Raw genomic sequence first — 23,226 nt, 5'->3', positions numbered from 1 at the left:
ACTTCGGCCTCCCAAAGTGTTGGGATTACAGGCATGAGCCACCGTGCTGGCCTCTCCCTTCCATTTTCATCCGTTTTCCTTCCCTACTCTGTGTAGATAACCACTTTTATTAGTTTTATATTTACTAGTCTTTTATTGCTTTTTTCTTTCCAATGTTTCATTTTGCACTAAAGTAGCTTCTTATAAAATATTATGGCTATCATTCTAGAGCAACACATACAGATATACCTCATGTTTATGGGTTCATAGTACTCCACTATATACTACAGTTTATTTAACCACTCAACTGCTCCCCTATTGATGGATATTTGGGGAGTTTCTAGACTTTTGTCACTCAAATACCACAATGAATACTAACCTTGTGTTTATAATATTTCAAATTTGTACAGAAGTACTTTTAGTGTAGAGTCCCCAAAAATATCATTGCTGGGTTAAAGGACAAATTAATCCATTTGCAATGTTGCTAGATCGTACTAAATTTCCCTCCTTAAGGACTGTATCACTCTATACTTCTACCAGTAGCATATCACTGTGTCTCTTTTCCCTATAGCTTTAGCAATAAAATGTACTCTCAAACTTTTGAATTTTTGCCAACACAATAAGAAATGCTGTTTCAATGTAATGTAATTTGCCTTTCTTTTTTGAGTACGTTGTGCATGTTTTACTATTTTAAGGGCCACTTGCATAAATTATTTCTATCTGTTCACGTCTTGGGCTCATTTTTCTACTGGATCTGTGTCGTTTTATTTCTCAGAGCTCTTGCATATTAGGGAGATTACTTTTTATTCTGTGGTAAAAATTGCAATTGTTTTGTCCAGTGACTCATTTGTCTTTGGCTTTGCTTATGGTATTTGGGCCATACATTTTTTTTTTTAAAAAAATATGTAATAGAATTTGGTGGCTGGAGAATTCATGTGTAGATCAGAGTGGAAGCAGGTGTGAGAGGGTCCAGCAGAAGAAAACATGGCAGCCAAAGTGTTTGAGTCCATCAGCAAGTATGGCCTGGCCTTAGCTGTTGCAGGAGGCCTAGTGAACTCTGCCTTACATAATATGGATGCTGGGCACAGAGCTGTCATCTTTGACCGATTCCGTGGAGTACAGGACATTGTGGTAGGGGAAGGGACTCACTTTCTCATCCCATGGGTACAGAAACCGATTATCTTTGACTGCCTTTCTCCACCACGTCATGTACCAGACATCACTGGTAGCAAAGATTTACAGAATGTCAACATCACACTGCGTATCCTCTTCCGGCCCGTCGCTAGCCAGCTTCCTGCATCTTCACCAGCATTGGAGAGGACTATGATGAGAGTGTGCTGCTGTCCATCACGACAGAGATCCTCAAGTCAGTGGTGGCTGGCTTTGATGCTGGAGAAGTAATCACCTAGAGAGAGTTGGTCTCCAGGCAGGTGAGTAACTACCTTATGGAGCAAGCAGCCACCTTTGGGCTCATCCTGCACGACGTGTCCTTGACACATCTGACCTTCAGGAAGGAATTCACAGAAGGGTTGGAAGCCAAACAGGTGGCTCATCAGGAAACAGAGAGGGCCAGATTTGTGGTGGAAAAGGCCGAGCAGCAGAAAAAGGCAGCTATCATCTCTGCTGAGGGCGATTCCAAGGCAGCCGAGCTGATTGCCAACTCATTGGCCACCGCAGGAGACGGCCTGAGCTGCGCAAGGTGGAAGCTGCGGAGCGTAACAGCTCTCATGCTCTGGGAACATAATCTACCTGCCAGTGGAGCAGACTGTGCTCCTCCAGCTGCCCCAGTGAGGGCCCGCTCACCCTGTGTGCACCTCCGCGGGCCAACTGGGCCACAGCCCCGATGGCTCTTAACACCGCCTTCCCCGCCGCCCTCCACCCCAGAAATCACTGCGAAATTTTGTAAAACAACTTTAAAAAATACATACATGTATATGTAATAGAATTGACTGATCTTTTATTGATTCTGGGTTTTGAGACATAGAAATGCTTTGCCCACTATTCCCAGGGTTGCGTAGGTAGATTACACGGAAATCTACACATGCTTTCTTCTAGAACTTGTAGAGTTTCCATGTAGTCATGTTTAGCTAACCAAGCCACGTGAAGTTTTTCTTGGATGTGCAGTATAAGCAATGGATCCAATGTTACCTTTTTCCACATGGTACCCAGTTGTCTCAACAGCATATATTTTTAAAGTCCATTTTTCACATTGTTTTATAATGTCTAACATACATTAAATTTTTATATGTACTTGGATTGATGCCTAGACTTTCTACTATGTTCCATTAGTGTGTCTGTCTATAGGCACCAGCTTTATACTAGTTTGATTATGAAGGTTTTATAATATCTCAAATGTCTAATAAGACTGGCCCCTCCTCATTGCTCTTCCTTTCAGGACTTTCTTGGATATTCTTGTTTATTTCTTCCATATGAACTTAAGAATCAATTTGTATAACTAAAAAACAAAGTGAAACCAAAAAATCCTTGACTTTTTTGTTGGAATCATGTTAAATTTACAAATTCACTTAGAATGTCTTTCATTTTTTCAGATCTATTTTATGTCTTTGAAGCTATTATATTAACAGTTTTCCTCATAGGCTTTACATATTTCTTTTTACCTTTATACCTAGGAGTTTTGTAATTATGGTTGCTATTACCAATTGGCTCTTGATTCCATATTATTTTCTAACTGATTCATCCTTGTATCTTATGTATGAAGCCTGTTGTCTTCTGTATATTGCTTTTATATTGTGCTACCATATAAATTCAACTTTTTGTGTGTGTAGTTTATTCATTGATTTGCTTTTGTTATCTAGATATAGCTATATCATCAACAGTTTTCACACATCCAATAGGTTTCTTTTGTAAAAATGCGTTGACAAATACCTCCAACATTATGTTAATGTTATAGTGATGGTGGGTATCCTTGCCTTGTTTCAGACATTACCAGGAATGCCTCCAGTGTTTTCCTATGAAAATAGTAAGATGATGATAAACAAGATGGTTTATGATGTTAAGATAATTATCTTCCACCCCTCTTTTGTAATTTACTTTTATAGGAAATGCAACTTTAATTTTTTCAAATGCTTTTTCAACCCTAGGAAGATAATTACAGGATTTTCCTTCTTAGATATAATAATATTAGTTATATTAATGAATTTCCTAACATTGGACAATCTTTACATTCCCAAAACAGTTTCTACTTTGTCATGACATACTGTGCTGTCTGATTCAATTTGCTAATTTTTTAGCATTTCTGCCTATGATATTCATAAATGATATTGGTTTGTAATTATCTCTTTTGTATAATCTGTATCAGGTTTTGGTTTCAATGTTATATTTATGTCATTAAAATTTTTTGAGTTGGGATAAGAGGTCTTCAAAGAATATAATTTTAAACAATCTTGGATACTTTTAGAAAGATATATGCTGGGCATGGTGGTTCATGCCTGTAATCTCAGCACTTTGGGAGGCTGAGGTGGGTGGATCACCTGAGGTCAGGTGTTCAAGACCAGCCTGGCCAACATGGCAAAACCCTGTCTCTACTAAAACTACAAAAATTAGCTGGGCAAGATGGCATGCACCTGTAATCCCAGCTACTAGGGAGGCTGAGGCAGGAGAATTGCTTGAACCCAGGAGGCAGACATTGCAGTGAACTGAGATGGCGCCACTGCCCTCCAGCCTGGGTAACAGAGCAAGACTCCATCTCAAAACAAAAACAAAAACAAAAACAAAAACAAAAAGGAAAGAAAGAGAGAGAGAGAGAGATACATAGGTTGTTTGTTTGTTTGCTTGCTTGCTTTTTGAGACAGAGTCTCTCTTCTCTCTGTCACCCAGGCTGAAGTGCAGTGGCACCATCTCAGCTCACTACAACCTCCACCTCCTGGGTACAAGTGATTCTCCTTCCTCAGCCTCCTGAGTAGCTGGGATTACAGGCACCCATCACCACCTCTGGCTATGTTTGTATTTTTAATAGAGGTGGAGTTTCACCATATTGGCCAGGCTGGTCTTGAACTCCTGACCTCAAATGATCCACCCACCTCAGCCTCACAATGTGGTGGGATTACAAGTGTGAGCCACCGTGCCCAGCCTAGGAGTCTTTCTTGACCACAGTACCCCTCATCTCCAGCTTGTAACCAATCACCAAGTTCTATCAATTCTAACATTAAAATATTTCACATTCACCCCCTTCTCTCCCTTTCTATGGCCACCACTCAAATCTAAGCCTGCTTGACTTTTTGTCCAGATCACTTAGGCTGCTGTTTTCTCTATTTTAATCCTTGCCATGGGTCCACTATAATCCATTCTTCTTCAAAAAGTCAAAGTGGTCCTTTAAAAACACACATGGGGTCATGTCACTTGAATAAAACCTGTTGATAGACTTCTTGTTCTCTTGGGATACAGTTCAGAATCCTTAACATGTCCCCCAAGACCACACCTGATCTGGAGCCTCCCTACCTTTCCGGGTTCTTGTCTCTTTCTCATTCTCGCCTCTTCCTTGTCTTCCAGCTTCCTAAACTCTTTCCTCCTCAGGGTCTTTGAATATCCTGACCCTGCTCCATTGGCCAGCCCCCTCCCACTCCCCACACTTCCTCCACACCTTTGACCTGGTTGTTTCTACCCATCTTCCAGGTCTATGCTTAGGGAAGCTTTTCTTGGCCTCCCAGCCTGAATTAGGTCCTCTATTGAATTGTCCTATTACCCTCCCTACTATTTATCTTTGTTTATGTGGGCACTATAACAAAAGTACTGTAAACTGGGTGCCTTGTGAACAACAAAAATTAATTTCTCACAGCTCTGGAGGCTGGGAAGTCCAAGAAATCCCAATGTTGGTGTCTGATGAGGCCCCATTTGCTCTTTCTTACTGTGTCCTCATATGGTGGAAGGGGAAAAGGTCCCTCTTTTAGAAAGGCACTAGTCTCATCACGAGGGCTGTGCCCCTATGACCTAATAACCTCTTGAAGGCCTCACTTCTTAATACTATCACGTTGGGGGGGTTAGGATCTCAACATATGAATTTTGAGATGACATAAATATTCAGTTCATTGCACTTTTCCTTTATAGAAGTCATCACTATTGTGATTATTTAGGCATTGAGGTGACTATCTAATATTTGTTTCTCACATCAAACTGTAATTTTTCTGGTGATTAGGACCATATTTCTGTTGATCTCAGCTGGCTGGATCTTTAGTGTCTATCACAACAAACATCACAGTGACAAAATTCAATAAGTATTTGTTGGATTAATGGATGAATCAGTCAACCAATTAATGATATAATCAAAGACTCAATGGATGAACCAAAAACGAATCATTCAACTTTGGGCAAGAAGCAAGAAGGAGCAAATGCTCTACTTGCCCTCCAGGGGGAGACACACTCCCATTAGAAATAGCATAGGCCCAGGTGAGCAGAAAATTCTGACATCGACTGTAATTTGCTTCTCAAATGGATTCAGAGAACCAGATCTTTTCTCTTTTCCTTTCTTTTCTCTTTGTCTTGCTTGTAGGACTCTCCAGATTAGTCTGGACCACCCAATTGTACCAAGCAAGTAGTCATTTCCTCTGTAATTTCCCTCCCCTGGGTGACGTTAACTGTCCTGCCAGAGTTTGTCCACTTCAGTCTGGATTTGCTAGGTAATTTAGCTATAAATGCCTACATTCTTGGAAAAATAGTATCATGTATATACAATTTCTGTATTATCATTAAAATTGTTATATGTATTTTTACTGTACTTTTTTTCCCAAAATCCTTCAGGCAATTTTTCTCTATGAAGACTAAAAATGTTTTATAATTGCTCTGATAGTGGAAAATATTAGTAGAACTATGTGACCAAAAATAATAATAAAATATTGATTAAAAGCTAATTTTCTAAAAATAGAAAATTCATAAAATTTCCCAAGCCCTGGGGAAAGTTAAAAGGAAAAAAAAAGAGAGAGAGAGAGAGTAGGGTTTGGCTATTGAGCGCATGTCTGCCTCTGAGCAGTTTCTGAAAGAAATCCTTGTTTAATCCTGATGGCATGTCTTGGGAGAGTATCCCTGCTGCACATTAATACTGTTCTTTTCTTTGCTGAATTACTTTCTCTAGTACAAGGTTTAAGCATATGAAAGGTTTCATGAGACTTACATTATGTTTCCTCTGAACTTTCTTTTTCTTTGCTCTAGTTCCAAAGCTTCCTTTTCAATTTTTCTATGTCAGGGACTAGGACATAGAGGCACTCCACTATTCCCATTTTTGGGAGATCTGTTCACTTTAGTTCAATTCCATTGTATTTATTAAATAACTATTTTGTGTTTAGAACTGTGCTATGACAAAAGAGATGAGTATAAGAAATCTAAATCTCTGCTCTTTCAAAGGTGCCACAATGTAACTGGAAGGATGAGACATTTGGTAACCTCCTTGAACAAATATAAAATCCTATAAAGATGACGTGTCAACATTTATGTAGTTTACAAAACCACTTTTCACAAATGTGGACTAGTTTTTATGAAATTAACTTTTGGAGTAGGTGTTAATACTCTCATCCCATTGTACAACTGAGACTCAGGTAAAGTACTACTTACTTTAGTCAGTAATTTTACTTTTACTTATAAAAGTACTTACTTTTACAAGTAAAGTAACTAGAGCTACTATCAGAACTGGAATCTTGGTCTTTATGAAGTTTGCATAATATTACATTATTTCTAAATATGAGGAATATGCTAAAAGGGATAGTCCTAAAAATTGAACAAATTCAAAGTAAAGTAAAATATTCCATTATTGAGAGAAAGCTATTGTTTTCCAACTAGCCAACTAGTCTGACACTTGGATCTTATTTTTTTACCCTATTTTGTAAACACTGACTGATTCCCTCTCTTTCCTTCACTCTTAGGGTATCTCGAACTCCTTTTCGGTTTGTTTCTTCTTCTTTGGTGATGGATAATTTATTTGAAAGGGGTCCCTTCTTCTTACTTAACTTGCTTTTATCTAGGAAAGGTGTCAGGGGAACGCTGCCATCATTAGCCAGGCAGCCCCTGATGGAGAAGGATGAGGCCTTTAAGACAGGGGAGTATTTGATAATTTCTGGCCAGAGATTTTAAAAGCTGTTGTGAAAGACTTCATGTTACCACTCAGAAGCTTGTAATGCAGAATTACTCTCCCCCAGCACACTGTCATTCTGAAAGATCCACTCAAAATCAGGAAAGGGTATGGAGGCAGCCAAGTGAATAAAGGAGTTTTTACTCCAATTAGGAGTTGCTCAAAAGCCTGTGGCCATTTAGTACTGGCAAGACTCAAAGGGCAAGACACCCAGGTCTGCAACCTGGGATACCCTGTACCCACAGAGCCTGGATACTAATACCGTTGAACAGTGATAGCAGCAATCATTACAGGCAAAACATCATTATCAAATTTCCAGATCAAGTTTATGCCAAGGTCTGAAAATAGGAACATTAGTCATACTGTTGATCAACATCATCTAATGAGAACTTCTTTTTTTTTTTTTTTTTTTTTTTTTGAGACGGAGTCTCGCTCTGTAGCCCGGGCTGGAGTGCAGTGGCCGGATCTCAGCTCACTGCAAGCTCCGCCTCCCGGGTTCACGCCATTCTCCTGCCTCAGCCTCCCGAGTAGCTGGGACTACAGGCGCCCGCCACCTCGCCCGGCTAGTTTTTTGTATTTTTTAGTAGAGACGGGGTTTCACGGTGTTCGCCAGGATGGTCTCGATCTCCTGACCTCGTGATCCACCCGTCTCGGCCTCCCAAAGTGCTGGGATTACAGGCTTGAGCCACCGCGCCCGGCCCTAATGAGAACTTCTTGAGAGCAGAACTGGAATCAGGAGGGAAGGGAAGAAAAAATAATGACCTAAAAGTCTTATGGGAGACACAGCATACTAAAACACAAAATTCATGGAATCACTTGTAATCAAAACATCAAGAACAGAAATAACCAACTAAAATATGCAGAGATGGAATCTGAATAGTGAATGCAAGATTCATGGGATGTGATCAAAATACAAGTTTATTTTTTGTCTTTTTCCACTTTAAAAATGTTTTTGTCTGGCTGGGCATGGTGGCTCATGCCTGTAACCTTAGCACTTCGGGAGGCCAAGGCAGGTGGATGACTTGAGGTCAAGAGTTCGAGACCAACCTGGCCAACATGGTGAAATCCTGTCTCTACTAAAAATACAAAAAATTAGCTGGGCGTGGTGGCGGTCACCTGTAATCCCAGCTTCTCAGGAGGCAGAGGCTCGAGAATTGCTTGAACCTAAGAGGCAGAGGTTGCAGTGAGCCAAGATGGCACCACTGCACTCCAATCTAGGTGACAGAGCCAGACTCCATCTCAAACAAACAAACAAACAAAAACATTTTTTACTGGAGGATAATAATCTTCTCCTGCTCCTGAATAGAAAATTGGGAAGATTCCCTGACTTTTTGATTAACTCTTTGATAACTGGCAATCCTTTAAGTAATAGTCACTTTAAACCAAATAGTCTCGGCGGGCATGGTGACTCAGGCCTGTAATCCCAGCACTTTGGGAGGCCAAGGTGGGCCTTGAGGATCATGAGGTCAAGAGATCGAGGTCATCCTGGCCAAGATGGTGAAACCTCTTCTCTACTAAAACTACAAAAATTAGGCAGGCATTGTGGTGCCTGCCTGTAATCCCAGCTACTTGGGAGGCTTAGGCAGAGGAATCACTCGAACCTGGGAAGTGGAGGTTGCAGTGAGCCGAGATCGCACCACTGTACTCTAGCCTGGTGACAGAGTCAGACTTCATGTCAAAAAACAAAAAACAAAAACAAAAACAGCTAAGGAGATAGGGCAGGCTTTTCTTTCTTGGTAGGGTAGGTCTGTACTACCTGGGTCTTGCACATGGTTAAAGCTGACTCTTTTTCTTAAAGCGTGCTTTTAAAGGTTCTTTGCAGATTCCCATCACCAGAGATATCTGACTTGAGTTCCTTTGGCCAAAACCAGTGCAAGTGGTTGACTGTGACAAACTGTGGATTGTAGCACCCCTGTGTTCATTTCTGGCTTCTGGCCACTGGGTCCCCCCATACCTCTAGACAGCCCATTTGGATGGACAAAAGGTAACCCCAAGTTGGCTGTCTTCATGTGGCCCACATCTGGTCCAGGTAAACATTTATACATTTGTCATCCCTGTTGAATCTGGGTGTCCAGACAGATCCCAATGCAGCCACATGTACTTTGTGGCTGCAGCCCTCTTTAATTTATAAGTAAGTATTGGTGCAGTTTTTGTTTTACAATTATGGGGAACAATCTTCAAGCTCTCTGATCCCACAGAAGCCCCTCTTCAGGCAACATCAGTACTTCCTTTCCCTCTGGATAGGAGGAGAGTGGGGACTCAGCACATACAAATTTCTCCCCAAGAAGTCTCTTCACAGACCCTTCCTTCACTCTCTTGAGCTCACCATAAGGTGGAACCATTTGTCAACAGTGACTTTGGACATAACAATGTTGTTGAAATAATCATCTTTAATTGCAACTGAGGACGTTCATATCTGTCTCCCAACCCTCAATGATAAGAGACTGTCTCTCTCCATTTCTGTCTTCCCTGGAGAGTTGAACACAAAGCCTGAAACAAAGTAGGTGCTCAGTAAATGTTTGATGAAAGGATGGTTGAATGTATCTGAAACCAACTTTCATTGTGCATTGAATTCTCAGAGACACTTCAAAGTAACCAGTATGGGGCAACTTTGGCGCCTCTTGCCTGGCTGACATGAGCTTTGGGGCCCAGCCAAGTAGACAGTGAGAGTGTTGCCAAGGCAATTCTGCATGCAAGAGGAAGTGTGGCATGACTGGAGGCTCGCTGGTAGCTGCCTGGGAAGCCGGCCCCTCAGGCAGTGATACCACCAACCACCCTTGAGGTGGTCAGGGCCTGAGCAGAAGGACTGTAGAGACTGCACATGCCCCTTGAAGCCCAGGCCTATTTCTTGGAAGTCTTTAGCATTCACATTTGCTATGGGAGGAGGTTTACTGGTTGGAGTGAAGTATTCAAAATAGAAAAGACAGAAGCTAGAGAAGAAACAGCAGTGAAGCATCAACAAGCCTTTATTGGGGGACCATTTTCCCTCACAACACATTTGGAGAGCCTAAAACTGACAAAGACTGCCTGGGTCAGTGGCTGTTGATTTATTCTTGTTTCAGTCATTACTGGTATCTTTGCAGAAGAACTAGAAAAAATGATTCAAGTTGTGGATGAGATAGTATTCCAACTCTGCCAAATTTAACTTTTCATCACCATTGACCCAGAGAGGGACACAAAAAAGGCCATTGCAAATTATGTGAAAGAATTTTCTCCCAAACTGGTTGGCTTGACTGGCACAAAAGAAGAGATCAATCATGTGGCCAGAGCATACAGAGTATATTATAGCTCTAGCCCCAAGGATGAAGATGTAGACTATGTTAGTGAATCATACAATAATAATGTCTTTGATTGGGCTAGATGGTGAGTTTCCAGATTATTTTGGCTAGACCAGGAAGAATGCAGAAATTGTTAGCCAGTTCAATTGCTGCACACATGAGGGCACACAAGAAAAAAGAGCTAGCCAAAGCAGTGATGCTGGGTGCAACATTCTCTTGTTAAAGAGGAAGGAAGTGGCCAGGCGCGATGGCTCATGCCTGTAATCCCAACACTTTCGGAGGCCAAGGTGGGTGGATCTCCTGAGGTCAGGAGATCGAGACCAGCCTGGCCATCATGGTGAAACCCCGTCTCTACTAAAAATACAAAACTTGAGGCCGGGCGCGGTGGCTCACGCCTGTTATCCCAGCACTTTGGGAGGCTGAGGCGGGCGGATCACGAGGTCAGGAGATCGAGACCATCCCGGCTAACACAGTGAAACCCCATCTCTACTAAAAAATACAAAAAAATAAGCTGGGTGTGGTGGCGGGTGCCTGTAGTCCCAGCTCCTCGGGAGGCTGAGGCAGGAGAATGGCGTGAACCCGGGAGGCAGAGCTTGCAGTGAGCCAAGATCGTGCCACTGCACTCCAGCCTGGGCGACAGAGTGAGACTCTGTCTCAAAAAAAAAAAAAAAAGTACGAAAATTAGCCAGGCGTGTAATCCCAGCTACTCGGGAGGCCGAGGCAGGAGAATTGCTTGAACCTGGGAGGTGGAGGTTGCAGTAAGCCGAGATCATGCCATTGCACTGCAGCCTGGGCAACAGAGTGAGACTTTGTCTAAAAAAAAAAAAAAAAGAAGAAGCTTTGTCTTCCATATAAATATATATATATTTATATGGAATTAGAATTTTATATATATATGTGTGTGTATATATATATATATATATATGCAACCTACAGAATGACCTTTGTACCATTGTACCATGAGAACACTTCTATTGTGGATTGCCATGTTACTCTTGGGTTCAGTCAAAACAGACTCTTGAAACTGTAAGATAACAACTCAAAGTCTCCCAAGTAGCTGTGGTGAGACCAGAGGACCAAGTCAAAATGAAGTCAGTAAAGAGTGGAGGAAGCTCATGGAAGGACACAGCATAGGGAGGCACAGCCAGTACATCTCCCATTATGAATGGGCCCTCCCAGCAGCTTTGTTGGCTCTCCAGTGTTTCGGACCCTTGCTCATACAGGCTGTGGAACGGAATTTCACAGAAAAGAATAATTTTCATAGTGCTTTGGCTTCTCTCTTCTTGAGTTATTTGCTCTTCTGAGTTCTTGGTGGCTGATGATAGATTAGGCTCTCTGCCATTCAGAGTTGATCTTTATACCTGAAAGCGTAAGTTTTGTCTTCTTTGTTAATGAATATCACTGTCAGCTTTGCTCCACTGCACTATCAGCAGATGCTGATTTGACTAATAAAGATGAGATCTACTGTTTGGGGGGAAAAAGTTAGTTTGATTTCTCTAGGGGTCTTTCATGTGATTTTTAGCTTAGCGATGTGCTAGGTTTTCAAAGACACGCCAAATGGAAATAAGAGGATATTGATCATGAGTGTGACATAGAGTACTTTTCTGCATATACTGAGTTGCACGCCATGTAAAATAAAAGTGTATTCAGTGTTTCAATAAATAAGTAGAATAACCTGTATTGAGAGCCTATTTTATCACTCCCTGGGAGACTCCACTCATTCTTACATTTGTAAGATGCTGATGGTTTCCCAGAATTTATATACTTCAGCATTTCCCAATCAAGAAATTTGAGAGATGTGGTCCAGCATGGTGACTCACGCCTGTAATCCCAGCACTTTGGGAGGCCGAGGAGGGTGGATCACCTGAGGTCAGGAGTTTGAGACCAGCCTGGCCAACATTGTGAAACCTCATCTCTACTAAAAATACAAAAAAAAAAAAAAATTAGCCGGGTGTGGTGGCAGGTGCCTATAGTCTCAGTTACTTCGGCAGGAGAATCACTTGAACCCAGAAGGCTGAGGTTGCAGCCAACTGAGATCACGCCATTGCACTCCATCCTGGGTGACAAGAGTGAAACTACGTCTCAAAAATTAAAACAAACAAACAAACAAAAAAAAACACTGCCAACATTTGCAACTTGGAAGAATTCACTTTTTTAGAAAATCTGTATTTCAGCTTCTTTTGAAAAAAATGGACAATCTCACCATGGTGCAGTGGCAGGAAGTGGAGGGCATATTCCTACCTGGCAAAATTCCTTTGAGTCTGGAGCTCAAAGGAGGCTCACTCCTCAGACCAGGTCATGAACTTTCAGTTCACCATCCTCTCAATGATGTACATGAACTGTCTGGGCCTGCTTTAAATCTCTAATTGGTTAGATTTGGTTGCTTAGAACAAGCTTTGGGGAGTAAGTGAGGGGCACTCTGGTTAAACAGGCTGCTGGGCAGACCACAACTCTTGCAGTCTGCCTGAATGGGCTGCTTCACTCCTTCCATGCACCACCACCATGTGCTGCTGACTTTAAAATGTTTATACTTTGCACAGAAAGTCTGTCACTCAGAGGTGTCATCATGTCTTTGCACAGGAAGGTTCATTAACCCTAATAAGAGTTATAAATAAGGGTCATTTATTCCTCTACATTCAGAATACTATACCTCTTGGGTAGTTGAGTTTGTCTTTGATATGGTTTACTTGAAGGAGAGTGGACAATGTACAGGAGGGTTCTAAGGAGTATAGATTCGTTCCACCATTATGAATAATGCTGGAAGTATTTTTATTTGTCACAGACACTTCTTATTAGGAGTTTAGTCTCCTAAGTAACTGAACCATTGTGGATGGACCCCCTGCTGGCCTGGTCCACGCAGGTGCAACCATATAGAATCGGCCCAACGCCCAGGGTTCCTGAGCTTTTTTTTCCCCACTGCAGGACCAAGACCCGAACCCTGCCGCTGTGGCCGAGAACGCCGCATTGAGCCTGCGCACAAAGCCTCTGTGAAAAGGAGAAAGTAACCCCCTAACTAGGCCTAGTGAGGACGGAAGCTGCTGCACAAGTCTGCGCAGGCGCGCCCCAGTGACGAACACTCATCAGTACGCAGGCGCCCATCTTAGTTGGTCTTCTTGTCCTGTAAACAGAGGGGCCTGCCCCCGACAGCTTCTGCTTCCGGGTCACGCCTTGACAGCGGCTTTCAACACCCACCTCAGCCCGGCAATTGGGTGAGTGCGGTCCTTGGTGCGGGTCTACAGCCAGGTGTCCTAACCCAGGGTACCACGCCCAATAACGCTTCCTCTGCTCCCCAGTGGAAGTGCTCTAGCTCTCGAGGCTGAGAGTTAGTTCCGGGCCTTAGGGGGCAGATCCGGGAGGGGTTGGTCCGCGTCTGAGGCTCCCCAGCGCAAACTGCGTGATTCTCTTTCAGTACCAGACCTGCCGGGATTACTGCGATCTGCTGGGAGCCCGTGCGGAAAGTGACACCGCACGTCCTTGCATTTCGTACCCTTGCCCCCCGCCCCCTAGCCTCAGCTAGACAGCTGCCGCGACCCCTCCCGCAGCAGGTGCGGTGGGATTAGGGGCGGTGCGGGATCCGCCAAGGTTCTCCTGGGGCGGGAGGGGACGGGGCCGAGGCCTCCTCGCATCAGAGCTGTTGTGTCTTCTTTTCCATTTTGCGGTTTTGTTTGTTTTTGTTTTGTTTTGTTTTGTTTTGTTTTCCCCAGCTTCGCAGTAAATGCCCTTTGGTGTTTTCTCTGGATCCCGTAGCAAAAGAAAACGAGGGAGACAGGGCTTTCAGCTCTAGCAGAGGAAAGGGCCTTCCAAGGGAATCAAACCGTACACGGGCTGCTGTCTGGTGAGATCGAATTTAGATTTCCTTGACCCATCCTCACAGTGAATGCTGTCAATCTGCCCTGAAGTTTCATTCCTTTACCGGGAGCTTCCAGGCAGCAGCAGACCGCTGACCATACTCTCAGGAGTTCTTAGCCCGGAGTCCAAGAGCGCCTGGAAAATGAGTGCAGAGTTTAGTTTCATCAGATTATCATGGCCCAGAAATGGTTAACAAAACCACTTTTTAAATTTATTTTAATTTTTGAATTTTTTTGTAGAGACGGTTGGGTTTTGGGGTCGTCTCGCCATGTTGACCAGGCTGGTCTTGAACTTCTGGGTTCAAGAGCTCCTCCTGCCTTGGCCTCCCAAAGTACTGGGATTACAGGCAGCAGAACTACTTTGGTCCAAGCCTCCTGCTTTAGATGCTCTGTCTTCTGCTGCTGTTCTTGGAATTACCAACTCAAAGGCACCTCTGTATTTTTTTTCCTTGAAACAAAAAAGTTATAAGATACAGACACTTGTCTCAGAGCAGTTTTGTGGCTACTGGAGAGATTAAAACCTCAGGTGATCCACCCACCTCAGCCTTCCAAAGTGCTGGGATTACAGGTGTGAGCCACCACGCTCCGCCTTTAACTCATTTTAAAATCTTCAAATTTTCCTAAAACTGAAAGTATATTTTATTATTGTGAACTTTAATTTTTTCTTAGTTTTATATAGATGATTCTAGGGTAGTTATACTTGTGCTTTCCTTTCTTATTTTAGACTATTACCTCAAATATTTCTTTTATCTCTTCTGAAGACATTTGAAAATATTTCAGATGCCTTTTCATTATTTAGATATATTTGCTCCATAGCCTTCTTCCTATCTTTTCACAGATGACAATCACTTCTATACTGTTTAGTCGTAACCAACCAATGTTTGTTAAATACCTACCTTTTGTGAGATTCGGTGGCTGGCCTTACATGGATGAAAGAATAGAAGACAAAGTCCTTGCCTTCCAGTTGATTACAGTATAGTTGGAGAAACAATATGTACATAACGATATTGCAAGGCCCAGTGTTATAAATAACTTAATGGTGGTGCTGATCATAAAAACCACAAAATTCAAAGACGGAAAATAATGTTTTGTGACCTCCTCAGCCTTTTAAAAATCCTATTCCTTGCCTAGTCTTGTTTGTAAACCACACAGAGCTCCATGGGGGTCTTAGTACCTCTTGGGGAAATCTTGTGTCCAAGTTTATCGAACTCCCTAGGCAACTATTATCCAATTCCTTATGATTATGAAAATAGTATTAATCATTCCTTGAAATCTGCTTTTAGTATTGGGAAGGGAAGGCCTCAGAGAACACCTAACCCTAAAGACAGGTGTGCTCAGTAATACTGTATATGCCGAAAACTTCTTTGTTTCAGGCAGTTTGGAGCATGTGAACACCCTGAGCCTTGATGAGTTCCAGTATGTGGTATATTATGCAGAGCATTCAGAGCAAATACTCTCTCTCAGAGCGCTTAATCCGAACAATTGCTGCCATCCGTTCCTTCCCACATGATAATGTAGAGGACCTCATCAGAGGGGTGAGTGTGCTGGTATTGACAGGAGAGTCCTTGCGATGTGAAGTGGGAAAGCTCTGTAAATCCTCATGGATTACAGATTTGCAGCTTTGTCTCAACCCAAGATCACAGGGAGTTTTTATATTTTGCTAACTGCATTAACTTGATCATTAAAATGTATTTCCCCTATGTTTGCTTCACTTCCCTTCTCCCTTTCACTTTGTGTATCTGACATTTTTCTTCATGGAATATGTTCTCAATAACCCTAGTCTCATGTTCTTTGTAAAATATCTAAGTATGATGCATATGTAATCCATTGAGCTCAAAGTCTTCTATACATGTTTTATTAAGAGAGGAGGTGAGCAAAGCAGAGGTGGTTTTTATTTTTATTTTTTGAGACAGGGCTTCACTTTTGTCACCCAGGCTGGAGTGCAGTGGTGCAAACATGGCTTACTGCAGCCTTGACCTCCTGGGCTTAAGCGATCCTCCCACCTCAGCTCCCTCAAGTAGCTGAGACTACAGGCACATGCCACCCATGTCCAGCTAATTTTTTTTTTTAAATTTTTTGTAGAGACGGGGTTTCACCATGTTGCCCGGGCTGGTCTTGAATTCCCAAGCTCAAGTGATCCACCTGCCTTGGGTTCCCAAAGTGCTGGGATTAGAGGTGTGAGCCACTGTGCCTGGCTACAGGGGTGGTTTTTAAATCCTGTGAGCTTTTCTTCATACCTGGGTTATAATAATTACATGGAGAGATTTGTACTTACATTCTGTGTTAAAAGCAGCTACCACTTCTAGCTCTGTAGAGGATATCAACCTCTAAAATGCATGGTAATTATAGTTTAAGAAAACACCTTAACCATCTGATGTTTAATCACCGCTCTTCAATAATTGTTATATGACTGGTATCCTAGAACGTCTTTACTATCCTCTTCTATTGATTTTTCTTGTTGAAGAGAAGTTACAGAGTAATTTTTTGATCACCAGAAAATGCATCCAGATGGTTACTTCTGTATATTCTAAGACTTAAGGCTCCTCATTTACAGCCTGGATCTCTGTAGCTGCTTCAGAGTTATTGGGCACAACTGGAGAAGGAAAAGTCATGCAGTGTTAGCTTATTCTCTGCAAAAGTGGTGTCAGAAGACTCCGCGGTGGAAACCTTGTCACATTCTAATTCTAGCTCTGCTGCTGAGTCATTCAGTGACTTTGGTCTGACTGGTATCTCCATCTCCTTTGATTTTTTTTTTTTTTTTTTTTTTTTTTTTTTTTTTGAGATGGAGTTTCCCTTGTCTCCCAGGCTGGAGTGCGGTGGCTCAATCTCGGCTCATGGCAACCTCTGCCTCCCAGGTTCAAGCAATTCTCCTGCCTCAGCCTCCCGAGTAGCTGGGATTACAGGCGCCTGCCGCCGCACCTGACTAGTTTTTGTATTTTCAGCAGAGACAGGGTTTCACCATGTTGGCCAGGATGGTCTCAAACTCCTGACCTCAGGTGATCTGACCGCCTCAGCCTCCCGAAGTGCTGGGATTACAGGGGTGAGCCACCGTGCCCAGCCTGTCCTTTGATTTTGAATAGAAGCACCAGCAAAGGCTAGGTGGTAAAGAATGCTGATACTAAGAGGCTACTTTGAAGATGTTTATAAATAAGGAAAAATAGTGTTAATATGATGCCACTATTAGTGATGGTCATTTGCTGAATGGCCAAAAATGCATGCCAGTTCTGGCCTCAGTCTGACAGACTCACTTTCCTACTTTTTCAGAGCATAGTGGCCATAGAAAGTGGATTGCTGGTCCAGCTTTCCTGCCTGATAAGATTTCCAGTGCTTTGACACATAAGATTGTCTTCAATAATGTCCAGATGACCATCTGGCAGGCTCCCTTGTGGAGGAACTTAGTAACTTGATCTAAGGAATTAACGGTTGTTTTCCTTCTTCTTCAGTGTACTCCTTTAGTTTGGACATTGGCATATTAATTAATAGAAAAGGAAACAAGGAACTAGCAGTGTACCTATAAAATAGAGAACGCTCTGTCCCCTGGACTCAGTTCTGAATTCTGTCCTGCTGGGCAAGCCAGAGCTGAGCACACTGACTGAAGTTGTCTTCTGCCCACAGGGAGCAGATGTGAACTGCACTCATGGTACACTGAAGCCCTTGCACTGTGCCTGTATGGTGTCAGATGCTGACTGTGTGGAGTTACTTCTGGAAAAAGGAGCCGAGGTAATGTTTTTAACACATTCACATTAATGATTCACTAAAACTTGAGCTTCATGCTTTCTTAGAATTTGTCCCCATCACTCCTCCATCTCTTCCCTCCTCCAGTCTGAAATTCTAACTCAAGGTAATGTTGGCACAGCCAATATTAAGGAAAATGTAATGGTAAATATATAAAATGATCTAAGGATTTCATTCCTTTGCCTTTCTGTCCCCACCCTGCTTGCCCCATTTTATAGTGCTGATACTCTGCTTTTCTTTCTTCTCCTTAAGCTGTCACTGGCCATCACTTCAGGAAGCTTACCTTGTAGGTGCTGTTTATATTGCCATTTAATCTTCTCATTGCTTATTGTCTATCCAGGAAATATAAACGCAGAGATCCCTCAACTCTAATTAAATCTAAAGTTTCCTTAAAAGTACTTAAAGTACTTAAGAAGTGGTACTTAAGATAGGTTTTAGCCAAAAGAAGGTTGAACTTACTTAAATGTTTCAGGGTTTTTTGTTTTTTGTTTTTTTTTTCATTGATGAGGGAATATGCTATTTGGAAATGTGAAGAAAAAAACTGCAAGTGATACTGACTGTCAGCAAGCCAGCTGCTTTTCCAGCACTGGGAGATTTGTGTTCTTCCTATCACATACTTTCATTTGGGTTCTCTCGTGAACCCACAGCATATTTTTGGAAAGGTCTGACTTACATTCTAACATTTTGAACTTCTCTGTATGGTTAAAGAACATAGCAAAAGCTGTGTTTTTCAGTTTGATTGCTACATTAGCCACAGGGTACAGAAAGGGTCAGGATAAGTAAAATAATCCAAAACTCTGTGTAGTCAAGCAACTTTCCAGTAAATATCTTTCTGAGCAGTTACAGGGACTTAGACTTCCTCTATTCCTGCCTTACCCTTTACTCTGTGGTAGAGTTTCTAACGAATAAATGAACATTGCAGCAAAAACCGAAATAATGCAGACCAGCTAGTCAATGCACATAATAGTGTTGACTGTTTGAGGACAGTTCTTTTCCATTTTGCTCCTAAGCTCCTGTCATATCTTCATCTTTATCACCAGCACTCCCTGGGAGTTGCTTGTTGACCCTCTTGTTCAGAGCACTGCATAGCAAAGGTAGTGGGTAACCATGTAAGCTTCTTTGCTGCTGTCCTGTCTTCCTCTCAGTAGTCTGTCTACTGTAATAGTTCCTCCCTTTTTACAGGTGAATGCCCTGGATGGGTATAACCGAACAGCCCTCCACTATGCAGCAGAGAAAGATGAGGCTTGTGTGGAGGTCCTATTGGAGTATGGTGCAAACCCAAATGCTTTGGATGGCAACAGAGATACCCCACTTCACTGGGCAGCCTTTAAGAACAATGCTGAGTGTGTGCGGGCTCTCCTAGAGAGTGGGGCCTCTGTCAATGCCCTGGATTATAACAATGATACACCGCTCAGCTGGGCTGCCATGAAAGGAAATCTTGAGAGTGTCAGTATTCTTCTGGATTATGGTGCAGAGGTCAGAGTCATCAACCTAATAGGCCAGACACCCATCTCCCGCCTGGTGGCTCTGCTAGTTAGGGGACTTGGAACAGAGAAAGAGGACTCTTGCTTTGAGCTCCTCCACAGAGCTGTTGGACACTTTGAATTGAGGAAAAATGGCACGATGCCACGAGAGGTGGCCAGAGACCCGCAGCTATGTGAAAAACTGACTGTTCTGTGCTCAGCTCCAGGAACTCTAAAAACACTTGCTCGCTATGCCGTACGCCGTAGCCTGGGACTCCAGTATCTCCCTGATGCAGTGAAGGGCCTTCCACTGCCAGCTTCTTTGAAGGAATACCTGTTACTTTTAGAATAGCCCGGAGAAGATGTTTGCACCATCATGCAGGCAACTCTGGGTGAGGTTGTGCCTGCAGTACTCTTTGTCACAGAAAACAGAAAAACAGTTGTTCCTGTTGTGTGGTTTATAGATTTTGAAGCAACATGTCACAACAGTAAACTCCATAGCACCTCCCCTTCCCAAACCAAACAACCAAACAAAAAAAATCCCTCACTTTTGTTTTCTGTTTATTGCTTACTTGGCTTTTTATATTGCACTTTGCAGAAGAAGTCTCCCTCAATCCTCCCCCTTAGGGAAGGAGTCAACAGTGCAACTAAATTTCTCTGGGAAGATGGAAAGTACTTAAAGAATGTGTGTATGGTTTTCCTTTGGGGACATGGTTAATGGTCCAGAAGAATCCCTTCTAGAAAGCATTTTAGGCCAGGCATGGTGGCTCACACCTGTAATCCCAGCACTTTGGGAGGCTGAGGCAGGCGGATCACCTGAGGTCAGGAGTTCGAGACATAGTGGCACGCGCCTGTAATCCCAGCTACTCAGGAGGCTGAGGCAGAAGAATTGCTTGAACCTGGGAGGCAGAGGTTACAGTGAGCCGAGATCACGCCATTGCACTCCAGCCTGAGCAACAAGAGCAAAACTCCGTCTCAAAAAAAAAAAAAAATTTTTAATCTGTGAAAAAATTTAAGAAAATCACAATTTCAGCTAACAGCAATTGCGTCCCAAAGATGAGGATACTATAACCTCAAATGATGCAGATCCAGAACTGGGCTGGATGACATCCCTAGTGTGCCATGTCCTGGGGCATTCAGAAGGGACTGGACCTCTTTCCCCTCATCAAAGGAAACAGCAGTCTTTGCCTCTTTCTCTTGGTTGTGCCCAAGGGCTACACAGTAGCTCTGAAATAATAAGAGCTCTGCAATAACAGTAATAAATAGCTCTGAAATAGGCCGGGCGTGGTGGCTCACGCCTGTAATCCCAGCACTTTGGGAGGCCGAGGCGGGCGGATCACAAGGTCAGGAGATCGAGACCACGGTGAAACCCCATCTCTACTAAAAATACAAAAAATTAGCCGGGCGCGGTGGCGGGCGCCTGTAGTCCCAGCTACTCAGGAGGCTGAGGCAGGAGAATGGCATAAACCCAGGAGGCGGAGCTTGCAGTGAGCCGAGATCGCGCCACTGCACTCCAGCCTGGGCGACAGAGCGAGACTCCGTCTCAAAAAAAAAAAAAAAAAAAAAACAAACAAACAAAATAAATAAATAGCTCTGAAATAACAGTCCTAAGAACTCCTAAAGCCCTGAGAACTTCTCTTGTAATGCAGCTTTTTCTCTTCCTGATAGCCAGTGTGTTCTAATGAGCTTCGCAGGCAGTTCCTACACCTACAGTGTGTGTGCCAGCAGGGAGGACTTATGGGCTGGGCTGCCTCTTCCCATGGGTCTTCATTCCCAATGGAAAGCTCACTCTGCTAGTTTGGAATTATTTTTCTTTCAGTTGTTCTGGAACCTTTGCTTTTTATTGATTTATACAATACAATTGGCGGGAGGGTGGACTTGGGATGGGAGTGGGAAAAGCATATAAGAGCTTCTTTTGTGATGGTCCATCTACCCAAAAGAGATCTGCTTTAGTGAACAATACTCTTTCATTTCATGTTTCTAAACTAGATCAAGTTGTTATTGATTTTAGATGACTTGTATGCAAATTTGAAAAACCTTTTTTTAAAGCTGATTGGGAACTACAAACAATGAATGGAATCTACTGACACAGCTAATTGGAAAACAGATGTCTTTTGTCCTATTGATGCTGGTGTTTAAAAAACACCATTAAAAAAAAAAGAGGAATAAATAGTTCTAAAAGCAAGTTTGGCAATTTCTACTTTTCCTACTTTTCTCCAACCCCCCTTAGAAAAAGTTCTTCTTTTACTGCCTGGCTGTTCAATGTAACTTTTCATCCCAACCTTTCTCCCATTAGCAACAGTGATTCTGGGCATTGCTGGAGTGAACAAGAGGGCTTGGGCAGAGTATCTGAAGAGCTTCCCCTTCCTTTATACCTTCTCCCACCCCAAATTTGGAATTACTACTTTTATGTTCTCAACTCCAGCTGCACATAAAATTACTAAGAAGGCTTTTTAAAAACACTGGTGCCAAGACTTCACCTCATACCAATTCTTTGGAATTTTCTGGTCTCTGGGGGCTTGAGTGCTTCAGATGTAGCCAGGAATGAGATCCCACTACGTTAGTCAGTGGTTCTCAAGTCTAGTTGTTAATTAGAACCACCTAGGAAAAATTTTAAAAATACTAAGGCCCAGGCTCCACCCCCACAGATTAATTTAATTGGTCCAAAGCAGACCTAGTAGGGCTGGCCGCAGTGGCTTATGCCTGTAATCCTCACGCTTTAGGAGGCCGAGATGGGAGGATCATTTGAGACCAGGAGCTGAAGTCCCCATCTCTACAGAAAAATAAATAGACCTGGGCATGAGTATGTTCAAAGGCCTCAGGTGATTCTAATATTCTGGTAGATTTATAAACTGCTTTAGATGCTATTTCATTTCTCATCATAGATACTTAATATTCTGGAAAGAGAAAGTTTTGTCCATGTGGGAAAAAATGTCACCTGTTTCTCAGTTACTTCATAATCACTCCTGGTTGGTGGCTAATAACTTCTGCTTTACTTCCACTTAAGAGTTCAAACACAATTTCACTTATCTTTTTAGCTCTGGGAAAATAGCATGTACCTTCACAGGTTTTCGTTTTTTTGTTTTTAAGTGGTCTTCACTATGCCTTTTTTTTTCCCAGATCGTATCATCATCCTAATTTTTTTAGTCTTTACAGAGTGACATTTTCCCTCTGATTAGCTTCCCCTGAGCCATCCTTCCCTCTTCATTTTCTCGAGGAAACAGCTCTAAGATTAAAGATAGGAAAGAGAACCTATAAATCAATGGCAATTAGCATTTAAAATGTTCTGAATGAATGCCTGCACTTTCCCTTTCACTTCATTTTCATAGGCCTTATGGCTCTGGGGATTTGATATGGCATGGTAAGGAAGCAGAGGAATGGGGAATGAGGATGAGGTTTGAAGTCAGAACTGAGTTTTGAGTTCTACTTGAATAATATTGAAGGAGACATTATGTAATCAATCATCTTGAGCTCCAGTGTCCTCCTTTCTGAAGTCAGGCTGTCACTATTGCCCTCCAAAAGCTACGAGGCTTCAGTGATGAAATGCCTACCACAGTGCTTGATATATATTGTTAATTTCTCTTCCCACTGAAGAACTGTGCAAAGAGTATCTGGCTGCCTTAATCCCTGACTCCAGCAACAAACATTCTCAGTCACTATTTAGAACTGTTTTTAGAGTTTGGCAGTGATAATTTTTCAGACAGCCAGCAAGTAGTGTACTAGAGATAATCCCTTCCTCCACCCCCTGTGATACCCTTAACATTTTTACTGCTTCATCAGGCAAGTGTCTGATACATGGGGCTGACAGTATTACATTCCACTTGGGAAGATAACAGGAGAAGCGAAAG

General features: G+C 42.6%; 1 protein-coding gene and 2 pseudogenes across 5 annotated transcripts in view; all 3 read left to right on the top strand.

Moving 5' to 3' along the window:
* Positions 1–20,059, top strand: part of ASB8 (ankyrin repeat and SOCS box containing 8) — a 29,653-nt gene extending 9,594 nt beyond the window's left edge. Inside the window, exons 2-6 of one of the 5 annotated variants that reach the window (XM_050746945.1) lie at positions 13,255–13,541; positions 13,742–13,877; positions 15,554–15,715; positions 17,796–17,900; positions 19,098–20,059. In XM_050746945.1, the coding sequence (XP_050602902.1) occupies positions 15,587–15,715; positions 17,796–17,900; positions 19,098–19,730 (867 nt within the window). In that variant the 5' untranslated portion in view covers positions 13,255–13,541; positions 13,742–13,877; positions 15,554–15,586 and the 3' untranslated portion in view covers positions 19,731–20,059. Of the gene's footprint in view, positions 1–13,254; positions 13,542–13,741; positions 13,878–13,982; positions 14,168–15,553; positions 15,716–17,795; positions 17,901–19,097 lie in introns of those variants that run through there. The other 4 variants (XM_050746943.1, XM_050746942.1, XM_050746947.1 and 1 more) reach the window with 4 other exon arrangements.
* Positions 910–1,770, top strand: LOC126930185 (prohibitin 1-like; annotated as a pseudogene).
* On the top strand, positions 1,823–15,587 carry LOC126931588 (protein SCO1 homolog, mitochondrial-like; annotated as a pseudogene).
* Positions 20,060–23,226: the final 3,167 nt, after the last annotated feature.

The sequence above is a fragment of the Macaca thibetana genome, chromosome 11, assembly GCF_024542745.1.
Source record: "Macaca thibetana thibetana isolate TM-01 chromosome 11, ASM2454274v1, whole genome shotgun sequence".
Lineage (NCBI taxonomy): Eukaryota > Metazoa > Chordata > Mammalia > Primates > Cercopithecidae > Macaca > Macaca thibetana.
The sequence above is the reverse complement of the archived record's forward strand: the minus strand, read 5'-3'. Positions and strand labels throughout refer to the sequence as shown.